At 40.8% G+C, this 16,730-nt stretch overlaps 1 protein-coding gene and 1 long non-coding RNA gene across 2 annotated transcripts in view; one reads left to right on the top strand and one right to left on the bottom strand.

Annotated features, from left to right (window-relative positions):
* The window catches only part of col23a1b (collagen type XXIII alpha 1 chain b), a 128,817-nt gene extending 112,913 nt beyond the window's left edge, over positions 1-15,904 (top strand). Inside the window, exons 10-30 of the mRNA XM_085292764.1 lie at positions 156-215; positions 2,119-2,235; positions 5,908-5,934; positions 6,093-6,119; positions 6,242-6,292; positions 6,381-6,440; positions 6,550-6,594; positions 6,711-6,788; positions 8,917-8,961; positions 9,096-9,140; positions 9,262-9,342; positions 9,434-9,487; positions 9,875-9,949; positions 10,046-10,072; positions 10,161-10,220; positions 10,315-10,386; positions 10,490-10,516; positions 10,641-10,694; positions 10,883-10,969; positions 12,527-12,565; positions 13,325-15,904. Of these exons, the coding sequence (XP_085148890.1) occupies positions 156-215; positions 2,119-2,235; positions 5,908-5,934; positions 6,093-6,119; positions 6,242-6,292; positions 6,381-6,440; positions 6,550-6,594; positions 6,711-6,788; positions 8,917-8,961; positions 9,096-9,140; positions 9,262-9,342; positions 9,434-9,487; positions 9,875-9,949; positions 10,046-10,072; positions 10,161-10,220; positions 10,315-10,386; positions 10,490-10,516; positions 10,641-10,694; positions 10,883-10,969; positions 12,527-12,565; positions 13,325-13,375 (1,182 nt within the window). The 3' untranslated portion in view covers positions 13,376-15,904. The remainder of the gene's footprint in view (positions 1-155; positions 216-2,118; positions 2,236-5,907; positions 5,935-6,092; positions 6,120-6,241; positions 6,293-6,380; positions 6,441-6,549; positions 6,595-6,710; positions 6,789-8,916; positions 8,962-9,095; positions 9,141-9,261; positions 9,343-9,433; positions 9,488-9,874; positions 9,950-10,045; positions 10,073-10,160; positions 10,221-10,314; positions 10,387-10,489; positions 10,517-10,640; positions 10,695-10,882; positions 10,970-12,526; positions 12,566-13,324) is intronic.
* On the bottom strand, positions 15,568-16,730 carry LOC146582192 (uncharacterized). Its single transcript, XR_014894470.1, has 2 exons — positions 16,618-16,730; positions 15,568-16,519 (listed from the first exon to the last, which is right to left on the bottom strand). It is a non-coding gene; the product is annotated as an uncharacterized LOC146582192 (long non-coding RNA).

Here is a 16,730-nt window from a genome sequence, read left to right as displayed (position 1 = left end):
TGCAGATTTTACGGATGTCTGTCTCACGATTTGCCGATGATGCATTTTATTTGCACCTGATGGGTTTTTAACTGCATATATAATTCGATTTGAAACAGCTGCAAACATGACTGTAATGCTGCGCTATCTTGTTCACCTTTTCCTCTTCTCTTCAGGGTCCTCCTATGTACGGCACACATGCAAGCCTGCACAGTAATCAGATTCTCACTGTTAAGGTTTGTGCCTCTTAGAGAACTGCTGTCGGACTGCCGAGCTACCGCTATCCCTGCAGACAGAGGAGCAAAACACCTCTCTTGCAGTTTTTCCCTCCTTTCTTTGTGCTTAGAGCTTAAGAGGCTGTTGAACTCTTATCTGTTTTTCCTGCAGCATTTGTTTTCATGAACTCTGGACTCACGGTTAACAGCGGACCTCTGATTTCCAACTTATGTAACTGACGCTCTTCTCGCACTCACTTTAATCCACTCCATGTCCTCTTCTCTCTTTTTTCTGTATCCCCTCTCCTTGTTTTCTCCCCTTTCTTTTCTTTTCATCACTGGTGCACCTCTTTGCATCGTAGATGGTTTTCCCCAGAACTGACCACGGCTTTCTCTCTCGAGAGCCGACCAACAGCTTTCAGAGACTCTTTCTGAAGGTAGACCACAACTAAAAGGCATGTGTGCTTTTTCTCTTGTTTCCTTAACACTTTAACCCGCTTTTCCTTTTCGTGTTCTGACTAGCGTCTTCCCTTCTTTCCCACTTTTTCCACATTCTTCAGTCATGTTGCATGAAATTGATCTCGTGTTTCTTGTCTTTTGGTCAACTAAAAATGTATTGCCATGAATGATTAATTAAAAGTGTTTATATTCAGAGCTCCAAAGCATTTTGAAACATAGGAAAACATCTTTGGAAGATGAGCCACCCACACTGTAGAAATGTGCGGTTCTCGTTAATCTTACTCCTCAGTGTCGACATCACTTCATCACTTTGGTTCAAGCTCGAGCCTAACAGGGACATAATAATTATCAGTGCATAGGAATGAGGTTCTAGTCTGCTTTAAGGCACTGGTTATATCATTTTCATGAAAGTGTTTTTGACAAAGCAAACCATAATGCACCACATGTCTGTAGGGATGGGAGAATAGCATCAAAGTGGAGACAAAACTGGTGCCTAATTTAGCCTAAATAGGCAGTGGGATGGTGGTAATTTTCAGTAAAAAAAGATGGCACGCAGTATAAATCCAGTGATCAGATGTATTTTTCACTTACAAATGAAGTTGTTTTGCCAGCATGGATTTGTTTGAAATGTCAGTCTAACTCACCAGATAAAAACTGTTCTTATTGGCCAGTTCCTCCTGCTGTTGTCCTTTATTACCAGTGCCCTGGTACAAAACCACACTAACTAACCAGTTGCATGCCAGTAATTGCAAGTTAAGTTTGAGGGATTTCTGCTCATAGCACAAAGCATATTTAAAGCTTTTCTTAATAATAATGTGTTTGTGAGATCCGTGGCTTACAGTGACACACAGATAATTATCACCCAACTCTGCAGTTTCCCTCAGCTCTACAGAACTTTGGAGAGTCTTTTATCTCCCTGTTTTCTTACTTTCACTCTCTGCTCTCTCACTGCTCTTTCCTGGCAGTCGTTGCGTCAAAAAGAGAAAGAAACTGTAGGCCCCCGCGTTTCCTCTCAAGCACCAAACAGCAAACAGTGTTCTCAACTAGCTGTTAAACATATGTGGAGCATTTAGCAGATAAAGAACCAAATATTTTTCTCAGGAAACTCGACGGGGTCTAAAATACGAGGGAATTTTGCAGTCATGTTTATCAGGTGGAGAGAAAGGCAACTGTAAATAAATGTTGGGCAAATAAATAAACAGATTAAGGATTATACACCTTGACTGCCCACAAAGACAGCTGCAGAAGCTGAGGGGTAGTTCTTTGATGTTTGCCGTATAACCTTAACAGGTCGCTGGCATGTCAGTGTTTGCTTCTGTTGCCAAAAACAAATCAGTTAATGGGGGCGTTTAAGGAGTTTTATTTTAATATATTACGTTATCGTGTGTACTTAATAATGTATTTATTACAAGTTTGTAGTTGGTAGTTTATTTTTGCATTTTTTCCTCTTCTTGTTTTTTATCAGGGTGATCAGGGTCAGGCTGGACCTGCTGGTCCTCCTGGTCCCCCAGGTCCTCCAGGTCCCCGTGGCCCCCCTGGGAACACTGGAAAAGATGGACCTCGTGGTCTTCCCGGAGAGCCAGTAAGAGCATCTTTTTATCTCTACCCCTCTTCTTGAGCTAGCCATCGTTTCTTTACATTTGGCTTCTAAGGAGCCAGACTTGTCTCGAGCAACAGTTCTCCAGGCTGTCTGTAGGTCTTTCAAAGTTCTTCTGTGGACATTGACTGCTTTTTCAGTTATTTTCAGAGCAGGCCTTTTACCTGACCGATAAAAAAAAAACACCATTTGTTCAAATTTCTAAAATTGAACTAGCAAGGTGATTTCTAAAGAGCTCTTAGCTAAAAACTTGGCATATCCCAGCATGGTGTGCGGTGTGTTCTTAAAAAATCTGAGGCAAACCTGGCACAGGACCTGAGAGACGCATCTAGCCATTCACTGAAGACTCATCAGAAATGGTCTCAGTCGAATGGTGGCTGTCAGTAAGCCATTCTTAAGAAAGAAAAACAGTTAAAACGGCTGAGGTAAATTATACAAGAACTTAATTGAAAATAAATGGCAACATGTCGTATAGAGTGATGAGTCCAAGTTTGACATTTTTGGTTCAGATCATCGTCAGTATGTACGGAGGAGGTCAGCAGAGAGGAACAGCAGTTAGTGTCTACAGCCATCTGTAAAACACAGCGGAGCTGCAATTAAGCCAGCAGTGTTGAGGATTTCATGAAAACAGACGGCATTATGAACAATGCAAAGTAGAGTCAGATTTTGATCCTCCATGCAATAAAAAACCTGAAAAGCTTCTGACTGGCAATGGCTTCATTTGTCAGCATGACAAAGATTCCAAACACACTGCAAATGCAGTAAATGGCCTGTATTTATATAGTGCTTTACTTAGTCCCTAAGGACCCCAAAGCGCTTTACACATTCAGTCATCCACCCATTAACACACTGGTGATGGCAAGCTACATTGTAGCCACAGCCACCCTGGGCGCACTGACAGAGGCGAGGCTGCCGAACACTGGCGCCACCGGGTCCTCTGACCACCACCAGTAGGAAACGGGTGAAGTGTGTGCCCAAGGACACAACGACCGAGACTGTCCAAGCAGGGGCTCGAACCGACAACCTTCCAATTACAAGGTGAACTCCCAACTCTTGAGCCACGATCGCCCAGTAAAAGCATACCTGGATAGAAAAACAAACAGTGGAACACTATCAGTCATGGATTGGCCTCTTCAGAGCCCAGACCTCAGCAGTATTGAAGCAGTGTAGGCTCATCTTGACAGAAAACAGAACAAAAGTTCCCCAAGAAGCCTGAAGAACTATTCCTGAAGACTGCTTAAAGAAATGACAAGAAATCTGCCTAAGAGAGTTCAGGCTGTGTGAAGAATAAAGGTGGCGACACCAAATATTGACTTTCAGGCTTGTATTTAAGTCAGTATTTCCATGTGTTTGCTGACGTTTCAATAAATCACTGCACGTATTTCCCATTTTCCTTGTAAAATATGAAGAAATGATGGATGACTCAAGACTTTTGCACAGTACTGTACAAGAGCCAAATCCACACTGACTCAACAAAACAATGCCCTCCCACCCCCACTGTAGATCTCCTCTTACTCCATCCCTTCTGGCTGTCAAACTAAGGTTACACCACAAGCATTGCAGCCACTTAGAACACCTCAGTCATCAGTGGCTTTGTTACTCCCATCATACTCTTTAACCACAACACTGTGACAGATTGCAAACTGTGTAGCTCCAACCTGTAAATGTGGAATCCTATACATATATTTAAGGGGTAAGGGTGTACACAGCAAATGGCAATGAACCCCTATTCTCATTTTTCTGGGATTTGCCAGCATGCTGTGGCTTACCTAAAGAAGTCCCAGAATAGCAAGTCTACTCCTGGCCTCATCTGTTTTGTGTAAGTTAGCGGCCACAAAGTTCTCCAACACCCCCCCTTTCCAAATCCACATTCTCCCACCCTCCTACCACAACTGTGTTGCTGTGCACGCTGAAACTGATATGGCACTGTGGTGAGTTCATGGGCAGTTTGCCGGTCTCACCAAACAATAGTACACTCCTCGCCTGTGGCCGTTTTCGTTTCTTAAAATTAACTTTTTGCTTCCCAGGGTCTAGTTCAGATGCAGCAAAACTTGCAGCTGTGGTTATTGAATTGAAGAGAAGGAGAGTATGAAGGTAATTTTTGTTTATTCAAGTGTAGGAATGAATGCGCTGTTACCCTCAACTGGCACAAGAGGACAGCAAGGGATTCAAGTGAAAAATGTTGGTTTCGGTGTGGGTCACTTGAGAACTGCTGAACCAACAGCAGGGAAAGCCAGCGCAGCTCAGAAAATGACAAAAAACAGACGGGTCGAAGAGAAAAGGGGGCCCATCCTGTAACCTAGTCGATTGCAAATGTGCTCTTCAAGTTGATTAAAGGAGTTGCAAAACCCCAAAACAGCAAAACAAAGCACAGAGGCCTGCAGAGAGCCACTCCATGTTGTAGGCAGATGTCTAAGAGGGCCGAGCGGGAGAAAGTGAGTGAGACTTCCAGCCCTGGTGTACTCAAACCTCCATCGTTTTTTATCTGTTATATAGAATGAAATGTCTCATGCTGTCGGGTAGCTCTGTCACCTTAAAGTAAGAAGGTACTGGGTTTTAACCTTCCAATCAGCAGGGTCTACATGTTCTGCCTGCATGGCTTCCCACAGGATAATTGTCAAGTTAATTGGCAATTGGTTGGTTCGGGTGGATTGATGACTGTATGGATGGATAGATGTTGGTAAGGAAATATGATGAGAAAGAAAGAGCAGCGCCAAAAAGATGAAAGTAAAACGGGTCCAGAAAACAGTAGGAAGGATCGCGATGACACTTTTTGCACGCTGGCCAGCTGGAGAATATCTAATCAGCTTCTGCATATTACTGAATGGAAGGCTAACAACCTTCAATTTATATCGTGCATTTATTAGGGTCCACTGGCTGATCAAGTAAACACAACTACTTGATAGTAGTGTGTGTATCTGTGTGTGAGGAAGCAATGGAGAGAGGCTCTTGCACAAGAGCCCTCTAAGCTGTCTCCGCCATGAATGACTTCATAGCAGATGTTTAGCTGCTTCCACCTGGCTGTCGCAGACAGTCGCTAAAAAAGATCTTTTTGGCTAAATAAAAAATATGTTAGCTCATTGATGGATAGAAGTTTGTGCTCACTGGCTTAACACTCATCAAACACAGACTTCAGTTTGAAGGCTTCAAATTCAAATCCAACTGCAAACAGAATAAGACTTGTTTAGTCTTCTTTTGTATGAATGGGCGTCAAAGCAAAGAAAGAAAACTCTCTTAATGCATACTTAAGGGGCATTTTGCAAGTCTCTTGAACCCTTTTTGGGGAGGTCGACACGCCATAAGATTGATCATCACTGCTGACACGGGAACACCGCTGTCCAACAAGTTAGACCGAAGTTGGGTTTACATCTGGCTGTTGGAAAGGCCAAAAGAGCATAATTTTCAGAATTTTCCTGCTTATCCATGCATTAGGTAACCAGTTGTGGCCTGTATTGAAGCATCTGTCTTTGTTATTTTTCTCTGCTCATCATTCATCCATTTCCTGTAATTATTCTCTAAACAGTCCAGCTCGTGCTGAAGGAGCTGAAGTCTACAGACTGCCTTGAATGCCTTATTGAAAAGTGACATCTAGTGGCCAAAAAGATTCATGTTCCTGAAGTAGATTCACCTCATTAAATGTCTCCTCTGTCCTTTCAGGGTTTTCCTGGTCGCGATGGAGCTGAGGTGAGCAGAGTTCACACTAAGCTTTAAGAGTTTGTTTCGCATTTTGTTTGGTTTACAGCTGAAGCAATTTGGCTTTTGCTGTTGGAGTCTTTTTAGTCGGAATAATTTGACTGTCTGAAAAATTCATAATTTATTTTTTTTATATATTTCCACCTCAGGGGCCACAGGGACTGCCTGGGAGGCCGGTAAGACTGCTAACAAACTATTGATCTTAACTGAAGTGTTGCCATCAAAGGGCTCAAAAGCTGTTTTAATATAGCCAGATATGTAGCTCTCTCTGCATTTAATGGCTCTTTTGAATTGCTAGGGAGAAGATGGACAGCCTGGTTATCCACAACAGGGTGTCCCGGGGCAAAAGGTAAAGCCGAGCTTTACTCTACCACTCTCATGTCTCTGACATGGACGATTTTAAGTATGTTTCTAACCTTTAATGTGCATTTAAACAGGGCGAGCCTGGGAATGCAGTAAAAGGAGAGCGAGGCATGGATGGACTTCCAGGATTAAAGGTAAGAAACATATCTGAAATTGTTTTTGAAATAATAATGATCAATAATAATGCTAACAATTATGCTATGAAAGAGTTTTACCATAATATGGTGTTCATGGTGCAAACAGGGTGACAAAGGAGAAAGAGGAGAGCAAGGACTACAGGGAGCCATGGTATGTTATTTGTTATGCTTAAGGGCCAACTCTGTCCTTCTGCTATTATGCTGAGCCATCTATGCATCTCTACATTTATATAAAATATTCCTACATTATTATTTTTTCTGCCTCAGGGTTTTCCTGGTGAGAAGGGCACCCCGGGTGCTTCAGACATCATCGACTTCAATGGGAAGCTTCTAGATGCTTTGCAGGTGAGTCATATTCAAGTGTCGGTGTCAGCGACACCCGATTCATTCAGCCGCTTATGACTGAATTCCACATAAGGATTGAGGCAGAGCTTTTCAAAACAAGTAAATAAGTAAATAACACCAGAGCTGGCAGTGTGGTAAAAAGAAACCAAAAACTAAACATGTCGCCATTTCTCCTCGACAGGCCATCAACACCATCAGTGTTTCGGTAATCTGCTGCTGCTGTTGCTGCATGTTTTTGGCGGTGTGACCAGTAACTAACACCAATGCACAGATTTGCATCTAAGCATCTCTTGTGTATTTACTGCATCGCCCGCTTTCTCTTGCTAATGGGTTTTGTTTGTGTTTGTAGATGCCCTCAACAAAGAGTGTTGGACTTCATATGTATTGGATGTCACTCTAGGGGCCACATCTAAAGAGCATTACTGAGTGTCTCAGTTTTCCAGAGTCTCTTGTGTATTTGTTTGGGACAGAAAAAAAAGCACAGCCCTTACAAATAAAGCACCGCTGTGCTATCAGATGACATGCAGCCTAAAGAGCTTTGATTAATTATGCAGAAAAATCAAAAGCCTTCTGTGTTTTTATGGCATGTATGTGAAAAGTATGTGTTTGAAACCTGCTACAGGGCAGCATGGTGTGTTTTACTTTGTGCTAGCACATAGAGAAGGGAGCGCCTCACTGTCAACACAGTCTCACATCACTCTCTTCAGACACCAGCTTCTTTGATCCTGCTGTACACCGCAGTACGTGCTACTGGCAGATGGCTCTCTGAGAAGTGGAGCATGCATTTGATTTAAAACAATTATGAACCAGGTCCCCCTGGAGCTGAGCTCCTGCATGCAACAATCAATACAAGCAATATAAGAATGTTGCAAAGGGATTGGTGAAAGCATGGACCCGAGATCTTATCGGAAGCTATTTGCCATTGCGAATTAGTTGGCACAAATTCACACGCAGGGCTCCACGGAGCAGGTAGCGCTCACTGGCCACCCACCTTGTGAGTTGATCGCTTGTTTGTGTGAAAAGCAGCGTTTCATGTGCTTGTTGTGAAATGTTAGGTGATGATGAATTTGGTTTAAAACAATGCTAAGATGGGTTGTTTGTCACTGTCAGTCATTTTGCAGATGAATAGCATTCACTTTCCAGTGATGGAGTGTCTGGGATCAAATAGTTGCTTGTAAACATCATTTTCCATGGCTTTAAAAGCTGAGAACGAACAACAAGTTAGAAACTGGAAAATGAATCGTACACCTCTGGGAGGCGACTTGGCTTTTTTCCTTTTTATTGCTTCAAGATGACCGGAGCCTTTACAAGGAGGAATAACAAGTGTAGCATTGTGAATATAAAGATTAAGTGGAGTGATTTACAAGAGCTATCACTCATAGCATAACGGCAGAGCTGCATGGGAAGAATATGGCCTATTACATATATGCACGCCATTCTTCATTCATCATTAGGGTTACATAAAGTCACATGAATGTTTTCTCCAGCAGTCCCATCATTCAGACAATCACAGAGAGCCGTGCCAGGCTATTGTGTAGCACAAACCACATTCAGAGCTCTTTTACAATCTCTGTAAGATAAAAATTGCTTCAAGTTGGTTGTGATCAGCAAAAAGGAATGAAGGAAGGTTTTGGACTTGTTTACTGTCAGGCCCACATTGTGAATTATAGCGTTTTGTGTTCACGATTTGGGCCTTTTATAATGAGTTACCAGCCTCACTGTGATAAACAGTGTGAGAGTGAGCAGATAAAAAATGCAGAAGATGTCTAAGGGACTGTCTGAAAATTGCAGCTCTAATTAAAGCCGTTATAGTGTCATATTTTTATATGATGCATATGACTATTTGTAAGAGAAAGACCTCCTTAGCTCCCCACAGCTTTATAGTTGCTTTCAGGTCTTGGTTTGATCTGTTTGAGTTTGGTCTCACAGCTCGCACGAGCAATTTTATCCACCAAGAGAGGCAGCTGTTGTTAGCACGCCAGCCCGGCAGCAAGTGACACACAAAGTCGGTGACTAGCTGTAATCAGCTAAACCAGAAAATCAGTTGTTGCTAGGTTAATTTAGTCTAACACAGGTCATGCAACAAAGCTTTGTGCTCATTTCTTTTATTCTGCCTGTTTTTCTCCAGGGGCCACCTGGACCACCAGGACCTCCAGGACCTGCAGGGGAAAAGGTAAGCCATACAGCTGTGACTGGCTGATATTTATTGTTTGATAAATACCCAAAACATGCTAAGCCTGATTTTGTAGACAAAGTCAGATATATTAGTCCACCGAGTGCATCTTCCCTCTTTTTGTTCTGCATCAGGGTGAGCTCGGGTTACCTGGACCAGCAGGAGTTGACGGGGAGAAGGTAAAGCGACAAAGAGAGTATATTACACCCAGACGCATGCTCCTTTTCTTTCACTACTTCATATAGTAGTCAGTGGGACGTTTAGCATCATCTGCCTTATTAATCTCTTCTTCATCTCCAGGGACTCAAAGGTGACATGGGTGAGACAGGACCTCCCGGCATGAGAGGAGAGAAAGGCGAGATGGGTCTCTCTGGGCCTACTGTAAGTAGCGACAGTGACTCTATTTCGCTAATAACACAATGGTGACAACTTTAAAAACAGCTGAAAGTTAATCCTGCTCTTTGTGGCTCAGGGTATGGATGGACAGAAAGGAGAAAAAGGCGACTGCAGACTAGATGACAACTTGGTTAGTATGAGTATGAAATACATGAATCCTCTGACGTTCATTACAGATTGCTGCACCTCCAAACAGACAGTTTAAAGGGAAATATATTGTTATTTATTTGTTATTTGCATGTTTTGAACCATCTGCTTCATTGCTTTAAAGAACTGAATAATGTTCACACTCATTGATGTAGATTTTACTCTAGTTTTAAGTTCTTTCCAATTGATTTTCATTTTGGAAATGAGTGAGAATCTAAAGAAGTAAACACATGAAACAGTCTGAAATTCTCTGGTTACTTTGAGGAACGACTATACAAAGTTTTGAATTTAGCTGAGAAACTCTTAACCACTTTTTTCACTTAATTTATATGCTTCTCTTCTTGTTTCCACTTTTTCATTGGTGCTAAAGGTTCAGATGATTTCCCAGCCAGGCCCACCTGGCCCACCAGGCCCACCGGGAATACCTGGGCACCCTGGATCCATGGTGAGTACCTGCAGCATAACTTTATATCATTTCAGATAAAACAAGTCCAGTCAGGTCTGTAGTTTGCAAAGACTCACATCACACAATGTCCTACAGGGGCTGCATGGAATGCCTGGTCCTAAGGTAAGCTCGTTTATCTGTATGTGATGGAGGCGGATGGCAGCTGTATGATGCATTGTCTTGTACTCAGTGTGGCTTTGCTGTAATGCAGGGTGAACCAGGAGTGGGGATAAAGGGAGAGAAGGGAGACAGTGGTCCTCCTGGATCCAGAGTAAGTGATAATGGGCTTTATTATTATTCTAATGTGTTGGTCATGGCTCAAGAACTGGACATGATGCAGTGATGAATGTGTGCTTTTACTGCAGGGATCAGATGGCCTCCAAGGTCCACCTGGGTCTCCGGGCTTAGTGGGCCTTCCTGGTGCCAAGGGAGAGAAAGTAAGGACACAACAACCTCCATAAAAGTGTTTAATAGATCTGTTGTTCGTTGCTGGTTTATTCATTATTTTTAAAAAAAATCTTTCTCAATGTGTATTTGCAGGGAAGACTAGGAGAGCCTGGACTTGATGTGAGTTTCTTACTAAGAAGAACTATACATGTTGACATTATTTTATCACAGTATCTTCAGTTTAAATAAAGTCTGACATATATTGGGTAATAAGTTCCCTTATGGATTGTGGTTTTGTATCCAGGGTTTCCCAGGCCTGAGGGGAGAAAAAGGTGATCGAGGCGAAAAAGGAGACAAGGTAAGTCCAAACAGATCCTCAGTTCTCCTCCAGCTTATCGCATCTTCCTCCTTCAGTTTTTTAACATAGCAACAATAATGACTGACTTAAACTGCTTAAACTATTTCCAGTGTATGAATGGGCTGTCTTCATTAGCTGCATGTGATAAGTGTATGAATTTGTTTAACTGTTGTCCTCATCACTCCCAGGGTGACAGAGGAACAGTAGGGAAGAGAGGTCTAAAGGGCCAGAAGGGTGAACAAGGTCCTCCGGGTCTGGACCAGCCTTGTCCTGTGGTATGTCTCCCCCACACATGTACACACAAAGGCTTTGCAGCAATGCTCATTTACTTACTCCCACTTTCCTCTAGCTTTTTAGTTTAAAAACACTTAGCATATATCTTATCTCTGTTTCCCCCTTTAACTGCTTTTCTGAACTTGTTCTTCTATGCTTTAAATGTCTACTCGGCTCCTGCTAACAGGGGTGCGATGAGTCTAAAGAGCAGTCTGTGAAGGCAGCGGTTTCTTCTCCTGCAACTCCTCTTCTTCCTCCTTCTGGCCCTGAGGGCCCCTGTCCTCTGGTACAGTATCTTTGCTTCTTTTCCCCACTTCTCTCTGATCACTGTAACTGATGCTGTTATTGACTGTTTAAACGCTTCTTTAAATTTTGGTCTTTTGGAGGGGGGGGGGGGGGGGGGGGTCCAATTGGTCCCAACTCTGAAACATATAAACTGACATTTACCAACACATTGTTCATGTGGGTGTGGCTTAATAACAATAATAATAAAGAAAGGCGTTCACAGATAATAAACAGCAAAACTGTCTAGGCCCGATCAAGCCAAAAAAACGTAAAGCTTGCTATGAATTTGTGAAATATACACACAATGCCAAGTTCCAGAAATGCAGAACTACTTACTATACTTGATTGCAAAGAAGAAAACAGAAGAGGAAAAAGCAGGTGTAATCAAGAAAATAATAGTAATTAATAGTTTCGTCAGTATGAAGGATTGTGCAAAATCAGAACCACAGACAGACATTTGGTAAATGCTGACAACGAGTTACATATGAGACATGGTACAGTTCTTAGAATATTACTGTAGCTGGTTGGCATCGTTTTGCTTGGAGACTAGTAATAGAAGGAAACATCTAGCATATACACTACATGGCCATGGAAACCCATGGCAGGAAGTTCCTGGTGCACAGTTTCTGTGCTGATGTTAATGCCAGAGGTTTGGAGCTCTGCACTTACTGAGGAAACTTTTATGTGCTATGCAGCACAGCACTCAGTAACTAACTTTATATGGTCTGACACTTTCTGGTCAAGTTGTCATAGTTCCTAAATAATTCCACTTTACAATAATACCATTTATAGTTGATGAAGATATTGCATGAACTGACTCAGCAAGCTCTTTGCAATGACCAAATATTTCTAAAAGCAGATTGCATGGATAGGTGCATTTTATCACACGTCTTTTCAGAGATAAAGAGGTGTGTCCCAGTACTGTCAAGATAGTGCACCTATCCAAAGCGAAGCTAAGTTAACTGGACTGCTGACTGTACCTCTTATTTAACAGATCGACCATCGTGTTATCCAAGTATTTCTCCAAATATCGAAATGTTCATTTTAAATGTGATAATAAAAGTAATGTGGTACTTAGAAATCTGGATTTATTAGAGTAACATATGACTTAAAATCAAAACAAAAGTAAAATTAGATTTTTAATATAACACGCCTGACCGTGAAGGCACACCAACCGACATTAAAATCAGCAGCGTGCAAATTCTTCAGATGCAGGGAAGCATGCATCGCTGGACATTTTCACGCTTTTTTTAACTTCTGTTTTCACCTTGCAGGGACGTGACGGGCTACCCATACCGGGCTGCTGGCACAAGGTGAGTGTTAAAATTTCGAACATGTTTTTTTTAATCATTTTATTAACTTATGAAATCATTTCCAAATGATTTTGATACAGCAGAGAGTGCTCTGGGGGAATGGCTAACAAAGTCAAAACACATGCTTAGTATTATTCAATTGAATTCATATTTGTTGGCTTATTTGACACAGGAGCATTTTGTAAGTATATTACAGCCTGTGTGCGATTTTGTAATTGCAGTGCATGAAAATCTGAATGCAGTAGTTATTTGCTCATTTTAATTCTTCCGCACTAATCAGTCCATTTTTTCTTCTTTTGCAGTGATTACTAACCAGCAGCATGGAATCTGTACATATTGATGTGGTATATATTGCAACAGAATACTATGCCAACAACCCTACTCCCTTTTTTCCTTTTTTATAAAATCCTATTATATAATATATTGAGACTTTGAGAACAAGGACATATTTGGGTCTACAGTATTAAAAAAAAAATGTTTAAACTCGAGATCCGGTGTTGTTGTTGTGAAAGCAGCCGTGCTTTTGAAGAGACTGACGTGACGTGGCCGTGAGACTCTTAGTTTGGAGGACAGTCCAGATGCCATTGTTGGAGTAGAGGAGTGCCTAACTAACAAAGCCTGCCTTGTTGCCTGATTGTCGTGTGCGCACTCGTCCATTCTCACAGGATGGATGCTTGAAGAGATGGACGTTATTTCGCGGCGGATGCAAGAGTGTGTTGTCAGTACTCTCTTGTCCTCTCTCTGTTTTTGTTTTGAAAGGAGGAAATGGCAAGGCAGAAGCTCAAACGCAAGCGTCTCTCTCAGCCCTGAAACGGTGCGGGGCCCGGTTGGAGTAAGGACACGTAGACACGCAGAAATCACAAGGGGCTGATTTGCTTTTTGCAGCAGAGCCGGCCATGTAATGCCCCTGTGTCAAACCGAACTCTCACATCCTCCGACATGGAATCTCTCCAAGAGGACGCAAACACTGCGTTTCCACATTCACCTCAGAGGGAAAGATGAACCTGCTTCTGATGTTTTGTAAAGGCTTGAGGTTTTCTGAGAGTCAATGATGTCACTGGCACATAAGGAAGGATTTTCTGTGCAGATAGTTTGAACATGTTATGGTGATCTCTTAAATTAATCTTAAGTCAGTAAGTAAGTTTTCACTAATGCATGATCATAACAGTTTTGTATAACATGCTATCAGCTTGTATGACTTGTGGTCCCTCATTGAAACCTCAAAGTGCATTGATTTTTACATACAATAAGCATTTTTTAAATGAACAAGCCACTCAGAAATGTTAGTCCACTTTTTTACGGCTGACGTTTATGATGACTTGTGCCGTTTTGTTTTATTATGGTATATTTTTACCTATCGCCAGTTTCATTTTTGCATTCCTGTGCATTACCATGATTGTGAGATGACTAGGTAGTGAAACTTTAAGGTCAGATTTGAAGGAACCATTAACAGTATTCATGATAAACCAGTGTTTCAGTTGCTTGACAAATGTTTGCCAATCTTGATGCGTTTTGACTGATTGTTATAGTTTAGTCACAGAAAGAAAGGAAAAGATGTTTAATTACTGCTGCCAGTCTTTCCTGGACAACAGTAGAAGTCCTTGCTGCTGACTTAAATGTTTGTTGTTTGTTAGATAGCTTTGAATCAATATTAGTCATGGAATGCAGGACTAACGCTCTAAAGAAGAAACCTTTAATCAAACATGCACACAGCAGTTGTTTTGGCGGTAGTTTCTTTTTCATTCAGCAACATCTCAGCACAGTGGTTCTAAAGTCTTTGCAGTCAGATGACTTCAACTAGTTTGTTGTGGTTTTTGTAATACATTTTCCTCAGACTTACTCATTTATTGGTGCTTAAATACTTTTGTGTACTGTTCAAATAAAACACAGACACGCACAAATGCACACCTTTTAAAGAACTGTAAAACAAATGGTGAAATGGTAATCTGTGTTGGCTTGGACACTATACACAGGACTGATAATGCATAGGATCAATATATGCAAACATATACGTATTAATGGAAAGTGATGTTAAAGTTGTCTACGCATTGATATTTGTAATGCAGTATTAAAATTACTCAGTAATGATCTTTTTGAAAGGCAAAATACATTTTCAGGTTAATCATTTTTGGCAATCTACAGGTTACACTGGTTAGTTGTCTTCAGTACTATTAACCCATCACCACAGAGGCTGCTAAACATTTTCAACTAATGCTGTAATATTTCAAATGGATTTTATATTACAACAGTACATTTGTAATGCTGACTTTCTTGTAATTATAAATATCTTAATGTCCTATAACCAGGCTCACGTTATGTTCGAGTATGGTTTAGGCTGCAGATCCAGTAATTAACAAATTTATTAGACTACCTGTCATTAAAAATCATAAATATTTTAGAAATCTCTTAAAAATGTGTTTAAAAATATAAAATATATATATATAATGTTTGTTTATTAGGCAAATACAAACTGAATTCATGTTTTTTTTTCTATCCAAATTTAAGCTGGCACACTGGACAACAACAGAAATTATATTTTAGTATTAAAAATATTATTTACATAAGGTAGTTGTATTAAACTGGTGGATTAACCAGTACAGAAACATAAGAAAATGATTTTGGTTATGACCAATACTGTTAATTTGGGGCAGCTGTGACATAAACCTGACACCAGGTGGTGGTTTAATAAATTTGTTAAGCAGTCTTCCAACAGAATATTTCCTGTTTAAGCCTCAGATAAGAAGCTGTAACAAACCTCATATCACCTTTTGTTTATTATCATTTTGCATGAAGTCTTTTACATTGTACCTGCAAAGTTGCATCACTTAAAACACAAAACAATTTCTGTATCAGTAGAAAAATATGTTAACTTAAATAACACATACTCAAAAAACTAAAAGAAAAGGCATCACATTAAGCTAAAACGAACTTTCTTTGGGAATCATGATCAAATGTGTGTTGAGGTTGCAGTTATGTAGAATGGTTTAAAACGCAGGTTTGGGTTTTGTTTCATTGGGAAAGCTGGTAGTTATCTGCCACATTACATATGTGCCTTGATTTCTTTCGCAGATTCTATCAGTGTCTTTTTTATGGCTAAATGAGTAAATGGCGCCATGTCAGGATAGAGTTTGTTTTAGCAACTCTTTTACCACAGTGTTAGCTTAACTTTGTGAGAATGTTTTTGTTTGCTCTTTTTTGGTTGGGTATTTGGTTGTAAAAGATTTAAGCTATTTTTGTAATTGTCTAAAATGTATAACATAAAATCTGGTAAACTAAACATGTAGATGGAAATAAACCCTCTAGTTCTATGGTTGCTTGTCATTAAATATATCCATGTTATATTGTTCTGGTTCATTCATTTTACATTAAAACTAAGAGGTGCAGCCAAATCTGTGCTGTACTTCATGCATTGAATTTAGAATCCTTCTAGACATTTCTAAGTCCTGAATGATCAGGTCAGGTTAAGATTAGCAGTTGAACTTTCCTTTAAAAAAAAAATCATATACTTAGAGATTGATCGAGTGACCTTGATTCATCCCTTAATTATGTTACTATGGCAGGGGTGAGCATCTATTTACCATTCTCTTCATCACATGCCACCACTGCATGTCATTGAATTAAATTGTGCTCTCTTCTATAGTTTGTTTTCTCCTTATCTCTCTGTGCACCCTTTCTTTTTCTCTTATTTTTAACCCACACAGCAGCCTGCTAGTTGAACCTCAGATACAGGAGAAACAACGTGATTTTTGTCCCAGTGGCAGAACACTGGACCAGGGCACGCTGGAGAGATTATATCTCTCAGCTGGCCTGGGAATGCCTTGGTGTTCCCCTGGATAACCTGGAGGAAGTGACCGGGGAAAGGGAAGTGTAGGCTTCTCTGCTTAGGCTGCTGTCCCCATGACCCAGCCCTGGATAAGTGAAAGAAAATGGATGGCTGGGTGGATACACAAACACCTAGAGACAGAAGATTAAAGGAATAATATTAGAAAATGTTAAGTTTCATTTGTCATTTTATGCATATTTGGACAGAGGAGCAAAAATGTACACAGTACCAGCAGCGGCTGTATGCATGGGGACAGCACTGATAGATGACAACACATCCAAGCTACCAAGTTGATGTTTAGAAGAAAATATTTGTAAAGCTCAGAAATCTTAACAAGCAGTC

Source organism: Mchenga conophoros, linkage group LG2, assembly GCF_057382185.1.
Source record: "Mchenga conophoros isolate Kocher_MC1m ecotype Shallow Benthic linkage group LG2, M_conophoros_male_GT1.1, whole genome shotgun sequence".
Lineage (NCBI taxonomy): Eukaryota > Metazoa > Chordata > Actinopteri > Cichliformes > Cichlidae > Mchenga > Mchenga conophoros.
Note: the sequence above shows the minus strand (reverse complement) of the source record. Positions and strands in the feature narration are given on the sequence as shown.